General features: G+C 44.5%; 1 protein-coding gene and 1 long non-coding RNA gene across 2 annotated transcripts; one reads left to right on the forward strand and one right to left on the reverse strand.

The window, feature by feature from the left end:
• Positions 1-1,856: 1,856 nt before the first annotated feature.
• Positions 1,857-18,763, forward strand: LOC120887391 (uncharacterized). The gene is made up of 3 exons (XR_013426939.1): positions 1,857-2,500; positions 17,031-17,191; positions 17,869-18,763. It is a non-coding gene; the product is annotated as an uncharacterized LOC120887391 (long non-coding RNA).
• On the reverse strand, positions 11,533-14,095 carry C10H16orf54 (chromosome 10 C16orf54 homolog). Its single transcript, XM_005323847.5, has 2 exons — positions 13,938-14,095; positions 11,533-13,308 (listed from the first exon to the last, which is right to left on the reverse strand). Exon 2 carries the CDS (start codon positions 13,306-13,308, stop codon positions 12,631-12,633), a length of 678 nt encoding a protein of 225 aa, XP_005323904.1. The 5' UTR covers positions 13,938-14,095; the 3' UTR covers positions 11,533-12,630.
• Positions 18,764-20,586: the final 1,823 nt, after the last annotated feature.

A 20,586-nucleotide genomic window follows, 5' to 3' on the forward strand; every position in this document is an offset into this window, starting at 1 on the left:
ATACATACACACAAACCTGACTGGGCTCATCACAGGTGCCCAGAGGGATACACAGTTACATACATGCACACACATGTACTCACACACCAGCAGGAGGGGGCTCTATAGCAAGAGCCACTACTAAAGGTATTTATTTCTCCTTTGTCCCATCTGTTCTTTGTTCCCCTTTTCCTCCCTTTTTTTGGGGGGGGGTACTGGGGATTTGGGGACTTAACCTGGGGAAGCTCTGTTATTGAGCTACATCCTCACTTGTTTTTATTTTTTTGAGACAGGGTCTCACTGAGGCTGGTCTTAAACTAGTGATCCTCCTGCCTCAGCCTCCCAAGTTGCTGGGATTACAGGCATGTGCCACCACACTACCTTTTTTCTGCTTTCTTTTGAAATGAAGTATTATTTTTTTCCTTCTTTTCCCCTCTTTACCCCCCACCACTTCTTTCTTTCTTTCTGAGGGTGTGGGTACCAGTATTGAAACTGTCACAGGAAAGCAGAGAGCTAAAACTCCAAACCTTGGTTCTTATGTTCCAACAACAACAACAAAAAATTTAGTCAGACACCCAAATCCATAGAAGAGAACTTTATTATAAGTGAAATTGAGATGAAAATAAAGTCAAAGCAAAGTGAGGCTCAAGCGGAGAGCACTTTCAGAGGAGAGAGAGAGACAGAGAGAGAGAGAGTGAGAGAGAGGGAGGACATCTCTCAGCAGAGAATGACAAGGGTTACAATGCTGCCTCCAAATTTATTACTGTTTGATGTTTACCAGGAGAACTGGGGTCCTCTTCCAGCAACCTTCACCAATCAGGTGCCCAACTCCTCCTTCACGTCAGATGGTGGAGTTTTTGACCTTAGCTGGTCCTCTCCGGAACTGTCATTGTGGCCATCCTATTTAGGGGGGCTTCATCTACAAGTCAATCCCGTTAATGTGGACATTGGGGCCAGTAGCTGGTCAGAGGTTATCCTAGCGTGTCACCACTGAAGAAATCCTCCTTCCCAGACAACGGAAACACTTACAGCCACAATCCCGAGTTCCATACCAACCTCAATGGACCTTATCAAGATTTAGTCACATGAGTTCTTTTCTCTTGACATGTCATTTTCCAAGTAGCTCCTTTGTTTTCATTTATTTTCTACAAATTAACGACCATCTTTTGCTTTCTTGTCCACCTTGAAAATGTTTAAAGAGAAACCCTATAGCAATTTAAAGAACACTTGTGACCTTGGCATGCATTTCACTGCTCACTGCTAATTACTACCTGACAAACCAGGGGTGCTTTACCACGGAGCTGCATCCTCAGTCATCTTTATGTTGTATTTTGAAACAGGGTCTTGCTACATTTCCCAGTCTGGTCTCAAACCTGCAATCCTCCTGCCTCAGCCTTCTGAGTTGCTGGGATTACAAGTACACACCACCATGTCTGGCATTATCTGACAACCATTTGTATATCTTCTTTTGGAGAAATGTCTGTTCAGGTCTTTTGCCCATTTTAAAATCAGGATATTTGTTTTTGGTTTTTGAGTTTTTTGAGATTTTTAAAAATTATATATATATATATATATATTAGTTGTCTTATTCATTTATTTATATGTGGTGCTGAGAATCGGACTCAGTGCCTTACTCATGCTAAGCAAGCACTCAACCACGGAGCCACAAGCCCAGCCCTTGAGATTCTTATATATTTTGGGTATTAACACTTCATCAGATGTGTTGTTTGTAAATAGTTTCTCCCAACCTGTATGTTGTCTCTGCACTGTTTCTTTGCCTAATAATACTTTGATTTCCAAATATTGTAAATCTAACTTTGTAGAGAACCAGATATTGGCATAATCTTTAGGACCTTTAGGCAGGCCCAGAGCAGTGTTCAGTCTGGGGTTAATTATTCCCTCCCCAGTGCTGTGTGAATCTGAACATCAGCAGCCTGGCTGGTGGGGAAATGCCCTGGCCCTGGCCTTGTGTGAGTCCTGGGCACTGTTCCCTCTAATCCTTTCAGATGGTTCTTTCCCTGGCCTTGGGTAGTTTCCTCACACACATGTGCTGATTAATTCTCTGCTGAGTACTTGAGGGAACCCTCTGAAGGTCTCTGGGGCTCTCTCTCTGCAGCTCTCTCTTCCCCAGTATTCATCTCCAGCTCAGCTGCTGTGGTCTCCTCGGACCCTCAGCTCCATTTCCTCAGCTCAGAAAGTCCTCTGAGATCCACCTCACTTCTCCCTCCTTGCTCTGCCACTGGGAACTCTTTTGAGAGAGTAAGCTGGCCAATCTTAGAAGGGCAAACCTGGCATGTTTCCTTTCTCTCTGGGATTTCATTGCCTTCGTTATTGTTTGTCATTGTCTGAGGCACAGTTTGGAACACTGTTGTCTTCCTGTATTTTGTCTGTCTTTGTTATGTCTTTGTAATGGTGATGGCGGTTGTTTCCCGTGGGGGCCCTGTTCCTCCATTTTGCCAGAAGTAGGAGTCCTCCAGCAGCGGTTGAAAAGCTCCTCAGGTGATTCCAACATGCAGCCAAGGTGAGAGCCACCTTTTTCTCCATCAAATAGAGTCTTTGATTATTTCTTTTGCTCCATTTCCCCTGTACTCTCTTTCTGGAAATTATGTTATACATTGAATGAATTGATCTTCCATCGCTTAACTCTTTTTTTTTCCCATTTCTTTATCATTTTGCTCTACATCCCTAGAGGTGTCTAAAAATATTTCCTCCTGGGTTCAATCCCACCCGTGTGCATGCGTGCATGCATGTGCATATGTATGCATGTGTACACACACACACACACACACACACACACACACACACACACACACTCACTTCTGGAAACTTCCAGGGTAGCTTATTCAATTTTGTTTAGAAGAAACCTCTATCTGGTGGTCCATGGGCCCCATGTACCTTTTGTGGACAGAGATTTACATATATATTCAAGAAATTGTCAACAATTTGGTCACTTTTAACTAAAAATCCAGGTTTATAGCTTTTCCTAGAAGTTCAGAGAATAGAAACAGACGGACTGAGCGAAGCTGCCCCTAGAGTCAGGCAGGTGGTCTCTTTTTACCTACATCCTCCCATCCACTTCCCTCACCTGTGCCATGTGCTTGGCCACTTTATATATGTATTCATGATTCTTGGGTTTTTTTTTTGTCCATGGAAGAAATATTGACTCTATACACAGGGATGGCCATGGAGTGGTTACGAGATTGTCCTTTAATTAATCATCTCATTTTCTCTCCCACATCCCACTCCTCTCTACAAATCCAGTGCCTTCTATTTGGAGCCCCTCACCTCTCCTGGGTAGATTCTATTTGGTTTTGTTTGTTTGTTGTTGTTGTTGTTCTGTTTTTTGGCAATGCTAGGGATGAACCCAGGCCTGATACATGCTAGGCAAGCACACTACTAGCATTGAGCCATATCCCAAGCCCCTTCTGCTAGGTTCTAGGCAAAGATTCTCCTGCTCTAGTTTCTTTGTCAGTATGATACCATTTATTTTCTGTCTTCTAGAAATTCATGTTAATGTATGAGCTGCTGATGTCCCCTCCACTCTCAGCACTGTTTTAAATTTATATTAATACATTTGTTTTTGTTTTTATTTCTCTGCAGTATTGAGGTGTTCTTTACCATTTAGGTACATCCCCAGCCCCTTTTATTTTATTTTGACACAGTATCTTGCTAAATTGGTGAGGTTGCCCTTGAACTTGAAATCTTTTTGTCTCAGCCTCCTGAGTCCCTGGGGTTATAGGCAAATGTCACCATGCCCAGTTATTTTAATATTTGCTTGAGATTTGGACTTCTGAGAATTTGGACTTTTAGAATTAATATAAAACTCTACAACATGAATGTAAGTTTTCCTATAAAGTATATCTTACTATTTTATGCTTTTGAATTTTCTCTCATTATCTACCACAGAATGTTTTTTTTTCCCAAATTAAAACTAGAAACTTTGTAGGGAACAGTCTGAGAAATGTGTTTAATAAAGTATTAGCATTGTTTCCAGAGAAATCCAATAACTGGAGGAGGAAAAAAAAAGGAAGTTACTCCTAAATCATTTGCTAATATCAATTTTTTAAAGAAGTATTTTGCTTTACTTTAAATGTCCACGTTTGTTTTTATTTTACTTTATTTATATATTTATTTATTTTGAGATGGGGGTCTCATTGTGTTTCTAAGGCTGGTTCAAACTTCTGAGCTCAAGGGATCCTTCTGTCTCAGCATCTCAAGTGCTTGGATTATAGGTGTGTGCTACTGAACCCAGCTTCACATTTTTTTGTTTGTTTGTTTGGTTTGGTTCTGGGGATTGAACCCAGGGCACCTAACCACTGAGCCACATCCCCAGCCGTTTGTATTTTTCATTTTGAGATAGAGTCTCATTAAATTGCTTAGGTCCTCACTAAGTTGCTGAGGCTGGCCTCAAATTTGCAATTGTCCTGCTTCCTGAGTTGTTGGAATTACAGGCATGCACCACCATGCCCAGAATACATTTATTTTTATTTTCTGGGGATACCGGGGATTTAACTCAGGAGCACTTGACCACTGAGCCACATTCTCAATCCTATTTTGTATTTTATTTAGAGACAGGGTCTCATTGAGTTGCTTAGCACCTTGCTTTTTGCTGAGGCTGGCTTTGAACTCATGATCCTCCTGTCTCAGCCTCCAGAGCTGCTGGGATTTCAGGCATGTGCCACTGCACCCATATCATATGTTTTTAGTTTTTATTTTATTTCCTTTTTTTGGTACTGGGGATTGAACTCAGGGGCATTTTACCACTGAGCAACATCCCTAGCCCTATTTTGTGTTTTATTTAGAGACAGGGTCTCATTGAGTTCCTAAGCACCTTGCCGTTGCTGAGGCTGGCTTTGAACTCCGGATCCTCCTGTCTCAGCCTCCCAAGACCCTGGGATTACAGGCTTGTGCCACATGCCCGGCACGTTTATTTTTATTGATAGAATATTTTAATTGTTTATTTTACCAAAGTTTATTTTAGATTTTTCCATTCCAAGGTTGATTTATATAGCAAATGATTAGTTTTATTGAAAGAATTGCTATTTTTTTTATTAATAAAGTGATGTGCTTTGTGATATATGGCAAAATGAACCCTCTATCATCTATCATCAATCTATATCTCCTTATGGCAGACACCCTTCATGGTTCATTACCTACCCAATGTTCATCATTTCCACCTCCTACTCTTCTTTCTTGCTAACACAGTGCTAATTTTGTTTGGGGTGAGCTCAGCCCTAAGGGGTAAATCACTGTTGGCCTGGGTTCCCTGTGACAAACCCATTTTTTATTGCCAGCTATGTGGTTTCCCAAACTCCCTTGTAAATGTGAATGCCCATATGACATGGTTATGACCAATGGTAAAGGGTCTGCTAAGAGGTTTCTAGAAGGCCATTTAGGGTTGGAAGGGTGGCTCAGCAATGCTTTGAAGCCCCAACACTCTTTCCAACCCGTTAGTCCCCCAATGCTCAGTGTATCGGCTCCCTATCCCTTAAGACTGGATTTAAATCACCAGTGCCCTGCTACTTTAAGCCTAGAATGTTCCTGATGATATAAGAGCCACATTAGACTTTAGAAATAGTGTCTGTTTTCTAATAGTGCTGCCTCTGAAGAAGGCCTCCCTAGAAAATGACGGATTGATTAGGACCTAAAGGAAGGAAATAACCAAGACAAAATGGAGGGAGGGAGATGACTGTTATAAGAGGGGAACAGGATATGCAAAGGGGACTAGAAGGAAAGAAAAAAGTTTAGTATGACAGGAGTTTAGAGAAGGCCAAGCCTGAGCAAGGCAGGCAAGGATGAGCAGGGGAGGCAGAGAGCTTGTATGAGTTTCCTTTTGCTGTGATAACAAATACTACCAACTTAGTGGCTTAAACCGGCACCTGCTATCTCACATATTGTGTGAGAAACTCACATACATCAGGCATCAGCTCTTTGTCTGCTCTGGGTTTCACAAGGTACAAATCAAGAGACAAGACCCTATCTCAAAATTAAAAAAAAAAAAAAAAAAAAAACGAAAAAATTAAAAGGGCGAAGGATGTTGCTCAGTGGTAGAGTGCCCCGGGGTTTAATCCCTAGGATCTCAAATAAAACAAAAGATGGTGATTGGTTCCATGAGACCTCTAGGGATTTGGGCCTACAGTTGATGGGATGTCACTGCTGAGTTTGAAACAGAAAAGTGCTTAGTTTAGTCTTTCATTCTCAAGATTCCTATAATGGAGTTAAATATGCTAGAGTTAGTATAAGGGGAAAACCCATATTATATCTCCCTGATGCACTGGGAGTCCTAGTAGAAACTCCTGGTGCTTTAGGACTTTCTAATCAGACACCTTGTATCTGAGCAGTTGATAAGTCTTTTCATGTTTGACTGCTTTGTCATTAAAAGAAAACTGTTCATGAAATTATGGGAGTCAGAAACCCTTTTTAGCAATTGGAATGGTAGTGATGGGGATCAAACTGAAGGCCTCATACATGCTAAATGAAGGCTCTACCACAGAGCTACATCCTCAGCCCTTATTTACTTACTACTTACTGGTACTGAGTATTGAACCCAGAGGTGATTTACTACTGAGCTACAATCTCAGCCCTTTTTTTTTTTTTTTTCCATACCAGGGATTGAACTCAGGGGCACTCGACCACTGAGCCACATCCCCAGCCCTATTTTATATTTTATTTAGAGACAGAGTCTCATTGAGTTGCTAAGCACCTCGCTGTTACTGAGGCTGGCTTTGAACTCCCCATCTTCCTGCCTCAGCCTCCCGAGCACTGGGATTACAGGCATGCGCCACTGTGCCTGGCTAAATCTCCTTTTAAAAATCATACTTCCTGTTGATTCTGTTTTTCTAGGAAACCTTGACTAATATAGAAATCATACTGTGTTGCTTTATAATCATCGGTTTAGGAAGACAGCGTATACAAGCTGGAGGTATAAACTTGGAGATCAGCAGGGTCTGAGACAGCAATTGAAGTCATGGGTGAGATTGCCACCCAGCAAGGAGAGCCAGGGAGTGTGACCACTGAGAGAAAGAAGGGATGCCAGGCTTCTGTGGAGTCATAGGAGCTGAGGGAAAAGAAATTTCCAAGGAGTGAATCACCATGTCTAATGCTGCCTGCAAGAGGCTTACAAGTGTCCTTTGATTAAAATATACAGGCATGATTTTGGCAAAAGCAGTTTCTGTAGAGTTCTGGAAAAGCCGGCAAGGAAATTGAGACTGTTAGGTTAGATAACTCTTTCCAGAATTGGCTATGAAGGAGATGAGAAGTCATGCTATATGTGAAAGAGAGAATTCATTGTTGGTTGGCTGTGTGTGTGTGTGTGTGTGTGTGTGTGTGTGTAAGTACCAGTGATTGAACACAGGGGTACTTAACTACCCATCCACATCCCCAGCCCTTTTTGTATCTTTTCTTTTTAATTTCTTTTTATTTATTTATTAATATTTATTTTTTAGGTGTAGATGGACACAACACAATGCCTTTATTTTTATGTGTTACTGAGAATTGAACCCGGGTCCTGCCCATGCTAGGCGAGTGCTCTACCGCTGAGCCACAATCTCTGCCCTTTTCTTTTTTATTTTGAGACAGGGCCTCACTAAGTTGCTGAGGATGGCTTTGACCTTGCCATCCTCCTGCTTCAGCCCTCTGAAGCCGCTGGGATTATAGGCATGCACCACCGTAGTACCCGGCTCATGGTTGGCTGTGTTTTAAGGTACAGGAGATGTCTGTTTGCTTGTTTTTTGAGACAGGGTACTTACTCTGTTGTTCAGGTTGGCCTCCAGCTCCTGGGCTCAAGTGATCCTCCTGCTTCAGCCTCCTGAGTATCTGGGACCATGGGCATGTACCACCACACCCAGCACCTGGTGAAAGAGATCTGAAATTCATTTATATGAGGAAATAGTCTGGTTTTGTGTGAGTGTGTGTGGGTTTATGATATTATAAATAGATTAACTTGTCAAGCATGTCTCCACCATGAAACATCCAGAAGCACTTTATAAAATTAAGCAAATGTCCTTTAAGATGAACAGCTGAGCTAGGTGTGTTGTGCACGCCTTTAATCTGAACTTCTTGGGAGGCTGAGGCAGAAGGATCACAAGATCAAACCCCATCTGGGCAACTTAGGGAGACCCTGTCTCAGAAATAAAAAGGGCTGGGGGGTGTACCTAAGTGGTAGAGTGCTCCTGGACTCAATCCCCAGTACGGGGGGAGGGGGTGGGAAGCATAGCCAAGCCACAAGAAAGTAAGAGACCTCCCCAGAAGGAGCACATGAAGAGGAAATAGAAAACCATAGCTGTGGGAGGTGCTGGGTGGTTGAGGCTCTTGGCAAAAAAGAGGCTTGGGGAAATTTTTTTTTCAGTACCAGTACTGGGGATGGAACCCAGGAGCAGTTTACTTATGAACCACATCCTCAATCCTTTTTATTTTGAGATAGGATCTCACTAAATTGCCAAAGCTGGCCTCAAACTTGGATCCTTCTGCCTCAGCCTCCAGAGGTACTGAGTTCCATTCCCTGGGGAATTAAAAACTGAGATCCTGTTGGAAAGTTTAGATCTTTAAAGGATAACATCTGACTCCCAGGCCAGGGAGCACAAAAGAGCTTGTCTGTCTCACCCTGAGATCTGACAACAATAAAAAGTGTCCCCTGATATTTTATAACCAACTGTTTGCCCTTACTTAGACTTGAGGTTCAAATTTACACCATCTTCATGGTCTGGGAAACCCAAATACATTTAATAAATATTGTGGTCCAGGATTGGTAATACCCCTGAATTATCTGAGGCAAAAATCAAACACAAAACTTCTCTAGAAAGACTCATCCTTGTTAGTCAGCTTTCTGTTAATATAACAAAATGACTGAGACAACTTCTAAAGAGAAAAGGTATATTTTGGATCATAATTTTATTTATTTATCAAGATGGAATCTCACTATGTTGTCTTAAACTCATGGGCTCGAGTGATTCTCCTACCTCATCTTCCCAAGTAGCTGGGACTTCAAGCATAAGCCACCATACCTGGCAACAGTTTAGGAGGGTTCAGTCCATGACAGTTGGTTCCTTTGCTTTGGACCTGTGGTGAGGCAGCACCTCACGATAGGAGTACATGGTAGAAGAAAAACCAGAGAGCACAGAGAGACTGGATGGGCCAGCGTCCCAAAATCTCCCTCAGGGGCCTGGCCCCAATGCCTCCCCCTAGGCCCTACCTTTTAGACAAGATTGAATGCATTCAGGGTAGTATGGTCATAGACAAGGCCCTACCTTTTAAAGGTTTCACCTTCCAATAGTGCTACCCTGAGGACCAAGCCATTAATACATGGGGCCTTTGGGAGACATTGAAGATCCAAAGTATAACATCCTCAAACCTGGTCATGTCAATTCCTACTGATAAAACTCTGATGAAGCTCAGACCATACCTCAAATTACAAAATGTAAGAAAAAAAACTGTGGTGAATGAGACGAAGCACACAACATCCAACAGGATTCGCCTTGGCCTGGAACCCCAGACATTAAAGTTATTGGGTAAAGGACTGTACAGTAAGTACGATTTAAATGCTTAAAGATGTAAAAGAGTGAACCAACATGAGAAAGATGGTGTTAAATATGGTGTTAAAAATGAAAGAGGTTTAAAAGAAAGAGAAAGGAGAAAAGAGAAAACAAATGCACCTATTAATCCATCCACTTATTCATCCCCTTTCAAATGAGGTTTCTGTTATGTCTTGGAACCCCATGCTCTGGGTCTGGGAATGGGAAGATGATTCTGGGAATAGCAAGTTGGACTTGGCCTCAGGAAGATCGTGTGTACCTGTCCACGTGTTCATCTATCCACCAGCCACAACTCCACTCACGCAGTTATCCATTCTCCCTCCATCCACCCATCCATTGGCTCAGCCACCTTTCATTTTATAGCATCCTCCAGTGTCACAGCTAAAAAAATTTGCAATAGAACATCTTGTTTTATTGCCTGTCTCTTGTTGTACAGAGAAAGAACATGAGGCCTTAAAAAAAAAAAAAAAAAACACAAAAAACAAAAAACACTTTTGTTAACTCTCTAAAGTGATGGGAAATAAAGTCAAACTGAAAGCCAGACACCTTACCCTGGTTTCCTGTCTAGCGCATGCTGTCTCTCCTGAGCACTGGCAGGGGAACTCCTAAGTTCTGAACCCCAGTGTCTCTCTTAGTTTTTCCCTTGGTAGACTGTTTACTCTTCCCGAGCAGAGTCCCCACAAACCATCTTGTCAGCTGATGACCATGACCATGACAACTGATATAGTTACCCAGCTCATGAGTGACAAGATTTCCATCTTGTATCAGTTTTTCCTTTTCTTTCTCTTTCTTTCTTTCTTTTTTAAAAAATATTTTATTTTTTTAGTTGTAGTTGGACACAATACCTTTATTTCACTTATTTGTTTTTTTATGTGGTGCTGAGGATAGAAGCCAGGGTCTCACATGTGTGAGGCAAGCGCTCTACCGCTGAGCCACAACCCCAGCCCCTCCCTCCCTCCCTCCCTCCCTTCCTTCCTTCCTTCCTTCTTTTTCTTTTTCTTTTTCTCTTTCTCTTTCTTTCTTTACTTTTCTTTTAACCCAGGGACACTTAACCATTGGGCTACATCCTCAACCCTTTTTATTTTATTTTCTAAATTTTGTGACAGCGTATCATAAGTTGCTGAGGCTGGCTTTGAACTTGTGATCCTCCTACCTCAGCCTCCTGAGTTGCTGGGATTACAGGTGTGCACCACCACTCCTGGCCCTTGTGTCAGTTTTGTCCTAATTTCTACCTTGCATCAGTTTCAAGTCTGTGTCCCATCTCACCCCTGCCTTCAACCCCAACCTGATACTATGAGTTCCTTGAGGGAAGGGGCAGGTCTGATTCCTCCAACACCTGGCTCAGAAGAAGGTGTTCAAGATGCACCTGGGGACAGAGGCTTCGCAGGGTTCTTGGTCCCTCTACCTGGGGGCTACTTGTTGCTTGACTGCTCCTTCAACTTCTAGCATGCGAGGGACTAGAGGGGAGTCTCCAAGTGCTCCTCAGCAGCCTGAGCAGGAAGTACAGAGTGGTTCCCTGGGCATGGCTGCACTTGAGAGGCTCCTAGCCACAATACAGGTTTCCCTGCATGGCTGAGCCTGCCTGTGATCCCAGTTACTTGGGAGGCTGAGGCAGGAGGATCACAAGTTTGAGGCCAGCCACAGTAACTTGGCAATACTTTGTGTCAAAATTAAAAATAAAAAGGGATGAGGATGTAGTTCAGTGCCCAGCACATTCCCAGTACCACCATAAATAAATAACAACATAGTATCACTGTCAACTCCATCCACCTCAGCACTCCAGGAGAAGATCTGTTTGGTGCTAGAATCTGACACTTTTCCCACTTGCTGATCCATTAGTATGCTTTTTTTTTTTTTTTTTTTTTTAACAAAGAGCAGAGTTTGGGGTCAAAGCCTTTAATTGGAAACAATGTCTACTTGAAACTGAATAACTTCATTTACATTGTATTTATTTTCACATTTGACCTTCTATTTATGGCAAGTGATACTGGTTTTCCATTTATAGAAGTGATACAAAAAGAGATTCCTTTAAAAGTAAATTTATTAAGAGCCAACTTAAAGAAAAATGTAAAGCCAATGACAGTGCAGGTTGATAAGCGAATGTAGCAAAAATCCTAATAATCCTTACAGAAATTTGAGAAATTGAAAAACCAGGGAATAGAAACTTGCCACCCATAGCTCCTCTCCTAGTAGGGGGGTCAGTTAGTAGACCCACAGGCATTTGGGGTACCATTTCTATGGGTCAGTCATATGTAAGCCTGTCTCTGTGGACTACGCAGAAAGCTGAGAGGGACGATGGCCAGAGACTGCATTTTGGAAAGTCTCCTTTCCAAGTCTGACCAGATTGTGTTCTTCTTGGCCCAGGATTTCCTCACCCTGGAGTAAGATCAGAGGGCTGAGATGAGTCAGCCATAGGCAGATGGGCAGAGGAGCCTGTTCTTTGACTTCAAGTCCCAACTCCAGGCAAGAGAAGGGCCCTTCAGCTTGGCTCAGCAAGTTCCTTTGCCATTTGAGAGTCAGAGTCATAGTTCATATGTAATAAAAGGCTGCTTTGCTTGATCTCGTCTTCTGCGTTTTCCTGAGGACCTCACAGCAGTTAGGGATAGAATGGCTCGGGAGGGATAAGATTTGTGGCTCCAGGAGGCTGGATTCCTGTCATCTGTTGCCAACACAACTGTCTCTTTCTCTTGACATCTCACATCCAGGCCACAAGTCACCATCCATGGGACCCCTTTGCTTTCATAGGGCATCTTAGGCACACACTGTTAGAAGGTGGAAGTGGCTGGGTTGACACTATTTCCTGTCTGTTACCTTGAGTTCTTACTCTGGAAATCAGTCTTGGAGCTTTCTGTCAGCAGCACTTCCGGTTCCCTGAGCCACAGCTCAGAGTATTAAGCAGAGGCACCTATGGGTTCCCTGGAGCACAGACTCTGTCCACACTCAGGCTGCCCACCGTCCAGGCTCAGGAGAATTGAAATACAGACAGAAGGCCCGAGAGAAAATCTTCTCTGGGGCAGCCTCAGGACCAGCCCTGAGGCTGAAGCCTGGGATCTCATGGTCCCTTGGATATGGGGCCTTTTGTAGGGGTCTCTGGGAGGCCAGTCGCACAAGCTCTGGGGATTCAGAACCCCACACTGGTCCGGCCTTCCCGCCTCCAGAATGCTGAAATCTGCTCCAGGGTGACCCGAGGCTGGAGTCCCCAGTCAGGCTCAGGGCTCCCTGGCCTCTGCCTCCAGGCCTTAGGACTCCCCAACTGCATGCTGACCTCTGACCTCAGCTCAGGCTCAGCCCAACTCACCAGGCCTGTGGCATGGGGCCTCTCTTCCTGGGGCTGGGGCCCCCAGAAGGTGCTTTGGGCTGGGACCTCAGGTGGGGTCTGGAGGACCAAGGAACTGGGAGCAGAGTGTGGGGCTAAAGGGGCAAGTGGGGCGCTTGCTTGGGCCTCCAAAGTGCCCCCAGGGGTGGGAGGGTCTGGGGCCCTGCCCGACAGCAGGGGGACTGCTGCGCCATACCAGTCCTCAGAGCGCTCTCGGGCCGTGCCTGTGGGCTCGATCCACAGCTCCCCTCCGGGGCGCCAGACCAGGGTGGGTGCGTGGTGGGTCCCAGGGTCTGCGCGGAGAGAGCGGCGGAACAGGCGTTCGGCCAACACGGCTGTGGTCAGGATGAAGAAGGCGGCGAGGGAGGCCAGGGCCAGCATGATGGGGATGCAGGGGCCACAGGGCAGCGGAGGCCACAAGGCTGTCTCAGACGCACTGGGTGCCTCCATGTGCTCAGATGGCTGCCCACGAGTTGCAGGCATCTGGAGACCCAGAGGTGAGAAGAGGGAGCAAGTAAGGCCGCGTCAGCACAACCAAGACGTGGACAGGGGCACAGTGTCCAGGAAACAACAAGGGACAAGGCAAAGGGGACTCGGGATCCAGCTCGCAGACAGAGGGACAAAGGGAACCCAAAGGGGACAAGAACAAGCCAGGCGGGGCCAGAGGACAGGCGGACCTCCTCCTGCAGGCCCTCTAGTCCCCTTCTGGAAGCCCCATTTCCTCCCAGACAAAAGCCTCAGGGCCACAAGGGCTTCTTTCCTAGGCCCCCCGGGTCCTCTGGCCTAGAGAGGAAGTAGTAGGAGAGGAAATGAGAGAACCTCCCTCCCTCCTGGCCCCGTCCTCTGCATGGGCACCCCCTCTCTGGCTGTCGCTGCTGAGGCCACCTCAGTGCTCCTTTACTGAGTCACCTCCCTCCTTGGAGGTGGTCTCATCTCAGGGCTCCACCATATTTGCTGCTGTGCCAGGTCTCTGGTGCCACCTCTGCACCTGTCCCAGCCTCTCCAGCTGTGCTATCTCGGGCCTGTCCCTACCTCCCTTGTTTGTCTCTGCCTGCTTTTCTCTCGACCCCAGGTCCTCCCTCTGCGGGGGCCTCCTGCACCTCTCATCTCACCTCCTCGGTCAGCCCTGGGCTTCTCTTCCTCTCTTCAGAGCCGCTCTGCCTTTCGCATGCCTCTGGTTGGTGCCCAGCGGTTGTTGAAAGGCCTGAAGGCACAGAGAGGGCTGGCCTCACAGAAGGGCGGAAGGGAGGCCACCACCTGTTGCTGGGCAACTGTGACCCAACTCCTCCAGCCCCCATGGAGTGTTGCCAAGGCAACCTGAGGGGATGTGGTCACTGCGGCAAGAAGGCGTTTCCTGGTAAGGTGGGGCGGGAGTGGGCAGTGGCTCTGTTGAACTCAGTGTCACCTCCAAGCCAGCCCCCAGCCCCCAGAACATTCACACAGAGGCCAGGAAATAGGATGTGGAGATTCTGGCCATTCTACTCCCACAGCACCATGGTGTATCCTCTGTTGGTCCCTGGGAGGCTGCCCCATCCCTGTTCTGCCCACTGGCCTCTACAAAACTGCTCCTGCCATCTGGCCCCCCCTACACCCCTCATGCCTGCCTGACCCATCTGCCTTCCCACTTTTAATTAACACAACTCTCCTTGTTTTCAGACCATTTAACTTCAATTTTAGTTGGAAAATATCTGTGAGGTGGAGCTTGAGTAGTAACAGTGTCAGGGGAAAGATTGAGAGCATAAAAATAGGCTTAGGCCTGCATCTCGGGCCCCAGCCTTCTGCCATCTCTCTGCTCCTTTCTCCTGGTGCTAATGGTCAGAGCAGACTGCAGCACAGTGTGATGGAGTATAATGGGGGTCTGGAGTCCAGGAATCTTCCAGAGATTTCTGACTCACTCATCAACAAATGACAAAAGGCCTAAAAAAGGGAGGTGACATACCCAAAGTCACACAAGCCACCTGCTTTTGTGTGGGTGTGTGGGGTGGGGGTGGTAGGGCTGGTGAGCTGGAGGGGGAGCATAGTTATAAATACCTGGTCTGACAAGCTCCTTCAACACAACACGGCTCATTAGGCACCCATATTTTGTTTTGCAAAGTCACAACCAATTAATGTGAAAGGCTACAAGAACAGTTGATGTGTTAGTGTCCTTACAAAGACGGTGCAAGGGCAGCCTGATTCAAGACAGTTCTGTTGGTGGCTTTGAGGAAGGGGACAGGAAGAGAACAGGGCACTGAGGTGGGGGGAGTGCGTGGAAGTGGAGGATCCCAGGACTCTAAGCCTCAGGACACTTGCAGAAATCTGGTGGGATTAGACTTTGATGAGATTACCAGCCTTAAAATAAAACCTGGACTTAACACCACTGACCTGTACACTTGACATAGTTAAGACGGTTAAGTTTTATGTTTATATTTTAATCTAAATAAGCAAATAAATAAAACATAAAAATTAAGTGTGCTTTCTTTTAATTAATCTTTCTAATAACAACAAATCAAAAAAGTCAAGGGCTAGGGAAGTAGCTCAGTGGCAGAGTGCATGAGGCCTTGGATTTGACCCTTGGGGTGGGGGAGACAAGACTTTAGATAAGTAAACATTAAAAATCAGGATGATTAGACATGGCAGGATTTTTTCTGCTACTATCAAACTGACTATTTTGATTCTTTTTTTTTTTCCTTATTAGGGATTGAACCCAGAGATGCTTTACCACTGAGCTACACACCAACCTATTTTATTTTTCATTTTGAGACAGGGTCTTGCTAATTGGCTGAGGCTAGCCTTGAACTTGTGATCGTCCTGTCTCAACTTTCTCGGGTCACTGGGATTACAGGCAGGCACCACTGTGCCTGGAGGCTGTTTTGATTCTTATTTTTTGTTGTTAAAAAAAAAAAAAAACAATTTAGCATACCTGTAAGCCTAGTGACTAGGGAGATGGAGGCAGGAGGATCATAAATTTGAGGCCAGCTCAGCAACTTGGCAAGACCCTCAGCAACTTACTAATACCCCGTATCAATATAGAAAATAATTTTTAAAAAGGACTAGGATATGGCTCAGTGGTAAAGCACCTCTGGTTTCACCCCCCCACACACTTTGCCTCCCCACAAACAAAGCTTAAGAAATTTTAACTGATTTATCAAAAAATGAAAAACCGAATTATTTTATTCACCTCTATATATGTACCCCAAAGAACTGAGAGCAGAGACGTGAACAGTTATTTCTGTACTCACACCCACAGCATCATTCACAATAGCCTTAAAGGGGAAGCCACCCCAAATGTTCATAGGCTGTTGAATGGTCTGTATATACAATGGAATATTATTCAGCTTTTAAAAGAATTCTAACATATGCTACAACCCAGATGAACTTGAACATGTTGTGCTAAGTAAAATAAACTGGTTACAAAAGGACATACACCGTAGAATTCCATTTTGCCTAGAATGGTCAAAAATCAGACAGAAATTAGGATGCTTGTGGGAGTTAGTGGGGAGTTAGTGTTTAAGGTACAGACTTCAGTATGAAAAGATGAAAGAGGGACTGTGGTTGTAGCACAGTGGTGGAGCACTTGCCTAGCACTTGTGAGGCACTGGGTTTGATCCTCAGCACCATATAAAAAATAAATAAATAAAGTATTTTTTAATAAGATGAAAAATTTCTGGTGATGGATAATGGTGATAGTTGTACTGCACTGTCAATGTACTTAATTCCTCTAAACTGTACACTTAGGGTTAAAATGGGGCTGGGGGTTTGGCTCAGTGATAGAGGCTTGCCTAGCATGTGCAAGGCCATGGGTTTCATCCCCAGCACTGCAAAAAAATTTGAAAAAGTGGTAAGTTTTATGCTATATTTACTTTACCACAATATGTTTAAACTTATATTTTAAATGAATATATATATATATATATATATATATATATATATTTATTTATTTAGGGATTGAACCCTGGGGGACTTTACCACTGAGCTACATCCCCAGCTCACTTATTTATTTATTTATTTAGAGACAGGATCTTGCTAATTTTTCTTAGGGCCTCATTAAATTGCTGAGGCTGGACTCAAACTCGAAATCCTCCTGCCTTGGCCTATTGAGTCGCTGGGATTTTAGACTTATGCCACAGTGCCTATCTAAACTAATATTATAGAAAATTAAACTGTGAAGAAGGAAATCATTCTCCACAGTCTACTCTCTTGCAATAACCTTTCCTTTTTTATAGGTTTGTGCAGGATGGAGAATCAGAATCCAGGTGTCCTGGCCACAGGCTCCTCCCACTCTACTATGCAAGAATTTCTGAAAAAAGGAATCAGGATGTTACTCAAGGAGTATGTGCAATAGAGAAGTCTCTGCATCAGAGGCCTAGAAAATAGGCACTTGCAGGTACTTCTGGACAAGTGGCTGCTCCTGGGACCAGGTGTTCAGGAAGGAGCACAGAAAAATTTCTTAATTGACTGGGGAGCTGGTTTGTGATTTTCCGTGTGCTTGCTATTTACTGAGTTACTGAAGGTTTAAGTAGGAAGAGGCTCATTGTCCCCCCAAACAGTGAAGCTCCTTAGAGTTCTGTGCTTGGTGCTCTTCACTCCCAGGTCTATGTGGAGGTTTTAAACTGTGGTCTGCAAATTCTTTCTCCCTGTTTCCGCCCCCCCCCTCATGCTCCCAGTACCAGGGATTGAACCCAGAGGTGGTACCACTGAGCTCCATCTCCAGCCCTTTTTATTTTTTATTTTGAGACAAGTTCTTGCCAAGTTGCCCTGGCTGCCTCTAACTTGAGTTCCTCATGCCTTGGCATCTTGAATTACTGGAATTACTGATGTGCACCACAACAAATTCTTTAACACTCCTATCAACAAAGGCTGAAGTTGGACATGGTGGTACACACCTATAGTCCCAGCTGCTCAGGAGGCTGAGGCAGGAGGATCTTTTAAGATTAGGAGTTTGGGGCCAGATCCCATCTCAATTAAAAAAAAAGTTGAGTTTTTAAGTTCTCTCTTCTTGAATATGGGCTGACCTTAGTGGCTGATTTCTTTTCTTTTCTTCTCTCTCTCTCTCTCTTTCAGATGAGGAAATTTTTATTTGCAGCTCTTAGTCCATTGTTGGCTGACTTCATTGCTCTGGGCTGGAAGTGAGGCAGATCATGATGGAAGTTGTGAAGGAGAAAATCAGCTCAGGATATGGCAACAAGGAAGCAGGGAGTCTTCATGCTGATATCTAATGGACAGGATGCAGCAGAAGTGACACGGCATGACTTCTGAGACTAATTAAAATTTTTAAAAAAAGGATAGAGCTGCCACCTGGTACTCCCACTCCACTCACCCTTGGAACTCAGCCACCATGTTGTGAGGAAGCCCAAGACACATGTAGGTGCCTTGGCTAAAGTCTCAGCTAGGGTCCCAATCAATAGCCAACATCCACTACCAAACATGTAAATGGGCAAGTCTTCAGATGACTCTAGCCCCAGGATTTGAGCCACCTCAGCTGATATCAAGCAAAGCAGAGATGAGCTACCTGCCTGGAGCCCTGCCCAAAACACAGACTGAGGAAAAGAAATATTGCTATCTTAGGGAATTATGTTTTGGGGTGGTTTATGACATAGAAATAGATAACTGGCGCACTTGACTTCAAGGGTTCTCACCAGGTGGGTTAAGGGCAGTAGTCCTCTATCACATGTGAGATCTTCTCAAGGGTTCACACTTAATTCCAATGTCCCACCACCCTGTCTTGCTAGATTCTTACACCACTTTAGGGTATGAATTGGGTAGGCTGGGGAGAAATATAACAGCAACAACAGTGGAGTTGGTTCAGAAATTTTGTAGAAGATTCAAAAATGCCCTCTCCATAATTAAGGTCCACTAGATCTGCTCAGTCTAATACAGGGGCCATCAGACACATGTGGTTCTTTAAATTAAAATTTATTAAAGTAAAATAAAAATTGAGTTTCCTGGTCTCATCACACACATATGTGTGTTTTTTGTACTGGGTATACTGGGTATTGAACCAAGGGCACTTTACCACTTTATATCTCCAGTCCTTTTTATTTTTATTCTGAAACGGTTTCACTTAGTTGCTGAATCTGGTCTCAGACTTGTTATCCTCTTGTCTCAGCCTCCTAAATCACTGGAATTACAGTTGTGTATCATCATGCCCAGCTTCAATGGTTACATCTCAAATGTTTAACAGGTACATGCAGCTAGTGGCCACCATCTGAGACAGCATAGGTACAGAATGTTTCCATCATTACAGAAAGTTCTATCAGGCAGTGAGGTTGGGTAGAATCTCACTATCCTGTCAACTGTGGATGCACACACCTATAATCTCAGAGACTCAGGAGGCTAAGGTAGGAGGATTGTAAGTCTGATGCCAGTTTCAGCAACTTAATGAGGACCTCAGTAACCTAGTAGGATGCTGTCTCAAAATAAGAAGGAACTGGGGATGTTGTTCAGTGGTAAAGTGCCCTGGGTTCAATCTCCAATAGCCCCCCCCCCAAAAAAAAGACTCATCTAAAACATCATGCCTTTTGCCTTTAGAACTTTTCCATGACTTCTCTAAAGATGAAGAAGATATAAAGTTCTCTCTGTGATGGGCAGAAAGGCTATGACAGAGAAGCCTTCCAGGAATAAGTGATGTTTGACTATTCACCAAGGATCTCCTAAGGAATGACTCCACTCTGGGCTTGATTCCAAGAAAAATCATCAGGAACCACCCAGGATGAATTGGCCAGGTTTTCCCAAAAAATGCAGCAATGCCAAGTTCACTAGCAGATACATCATGCTGGAAGTGAAGCTTTTTTTTAATATATATTTTTTAGTTTTAAGTGGACACAATATCTTCATTTTACACTTATGTGGTGCTGAGGATTGAACCCAGGGCCTCAAGCATGCTAGGCAAGCACTCTACCACTGAGCCCCAACCTCAGCCCCTGGAAGTGAAGCTTGATACCTAATTTTCAGGAAGAGGAGCCAACATGGGTTGGAGCATGTGTGCAGATGAGTGTGCTCCCATCTCTGTGTGTGCACATGCTTGTGCTTGTGTGTGCCTGGGGTATCAGAATCCCTGATGATTCCAACTGAATGGAGCTACAATTGGGGGTAACAGTGGTTATGCTCTGGAAAGAAGTCTGGCTACTTTCAGATGTAGATCCTTGCCTTAAGGATGCCTTACTTGCTGGGGAAAAGCATACCCTGGTCAATCCTACATTGAGTTGAAAACATTTTACTTACAAATCAAATTATAAATCTAAGGTGGGTACAGGGGCACAGGCCTGTAATCCCAGCAACTCAGGAGAAGGCCTACAAGTTCAAGGTCAGCCTCAACAACTTAGCAAGGCCTTAAGCAACTTAGTGAGACTCTATCTCAAAAAATAAAAAGAGTTGGGGATGTAGCTCAGGGGTAAATCACCCCTGGGTTCAATCCCTGGTGCCCCCCATGCTAGGCACTAGGATTCAACAGTAAACAGTGAACAGTCAGAGATGGTTCTGTGGAGTTTGATTGGGGGAGACAAACAAGGAACCAAGCAATCATAATCTAGTGTATTGAGCCCTAGAAACAACTACAGCCCAGGCCCCTACTTGTCTCAGCATATCTTAATTATTTGCCACTTTGGTGTATGTAGAAGTTTTAGGAAAGCTTCCTTGACAAATCTATCTGACTTAAGCAGATAGAGGAAGGGAGGAAGCAGGCTCTTCCAACAGAGCAGCCTCTCTGGGGGAACAGGTGTTTTGCAAACTTGGGGATCACAATTCTGGTCTCTGTCCTCTCTAATCAGAAGGTCCAGATGA

Source organism: Ictidomys tridecemlineatus, chromosome 10, assembly GCF_052094955.1.
Source record: "Ictidomys tridecemlineatus isolate mIctTri1 chromosome 10, mIctTri1.hap1, whole genome shotgun sequence".
Taxonomy (NCBI): Eukaryota; Metazoa; Chordata; class Mammalia; order Rodentia; family Sciuridae; genus Ictidomys; species Ictidomys tridecemlineatus.

Coding starts and splice junctions, on each gene's coding strand:
- C10H16orf54 (XM_005323847.5), bottom strand. CDS start 13,308: ATGCCTGCAACTCGTGGGCAGCCATCTGAGCACATGGAGGCACCCAGT.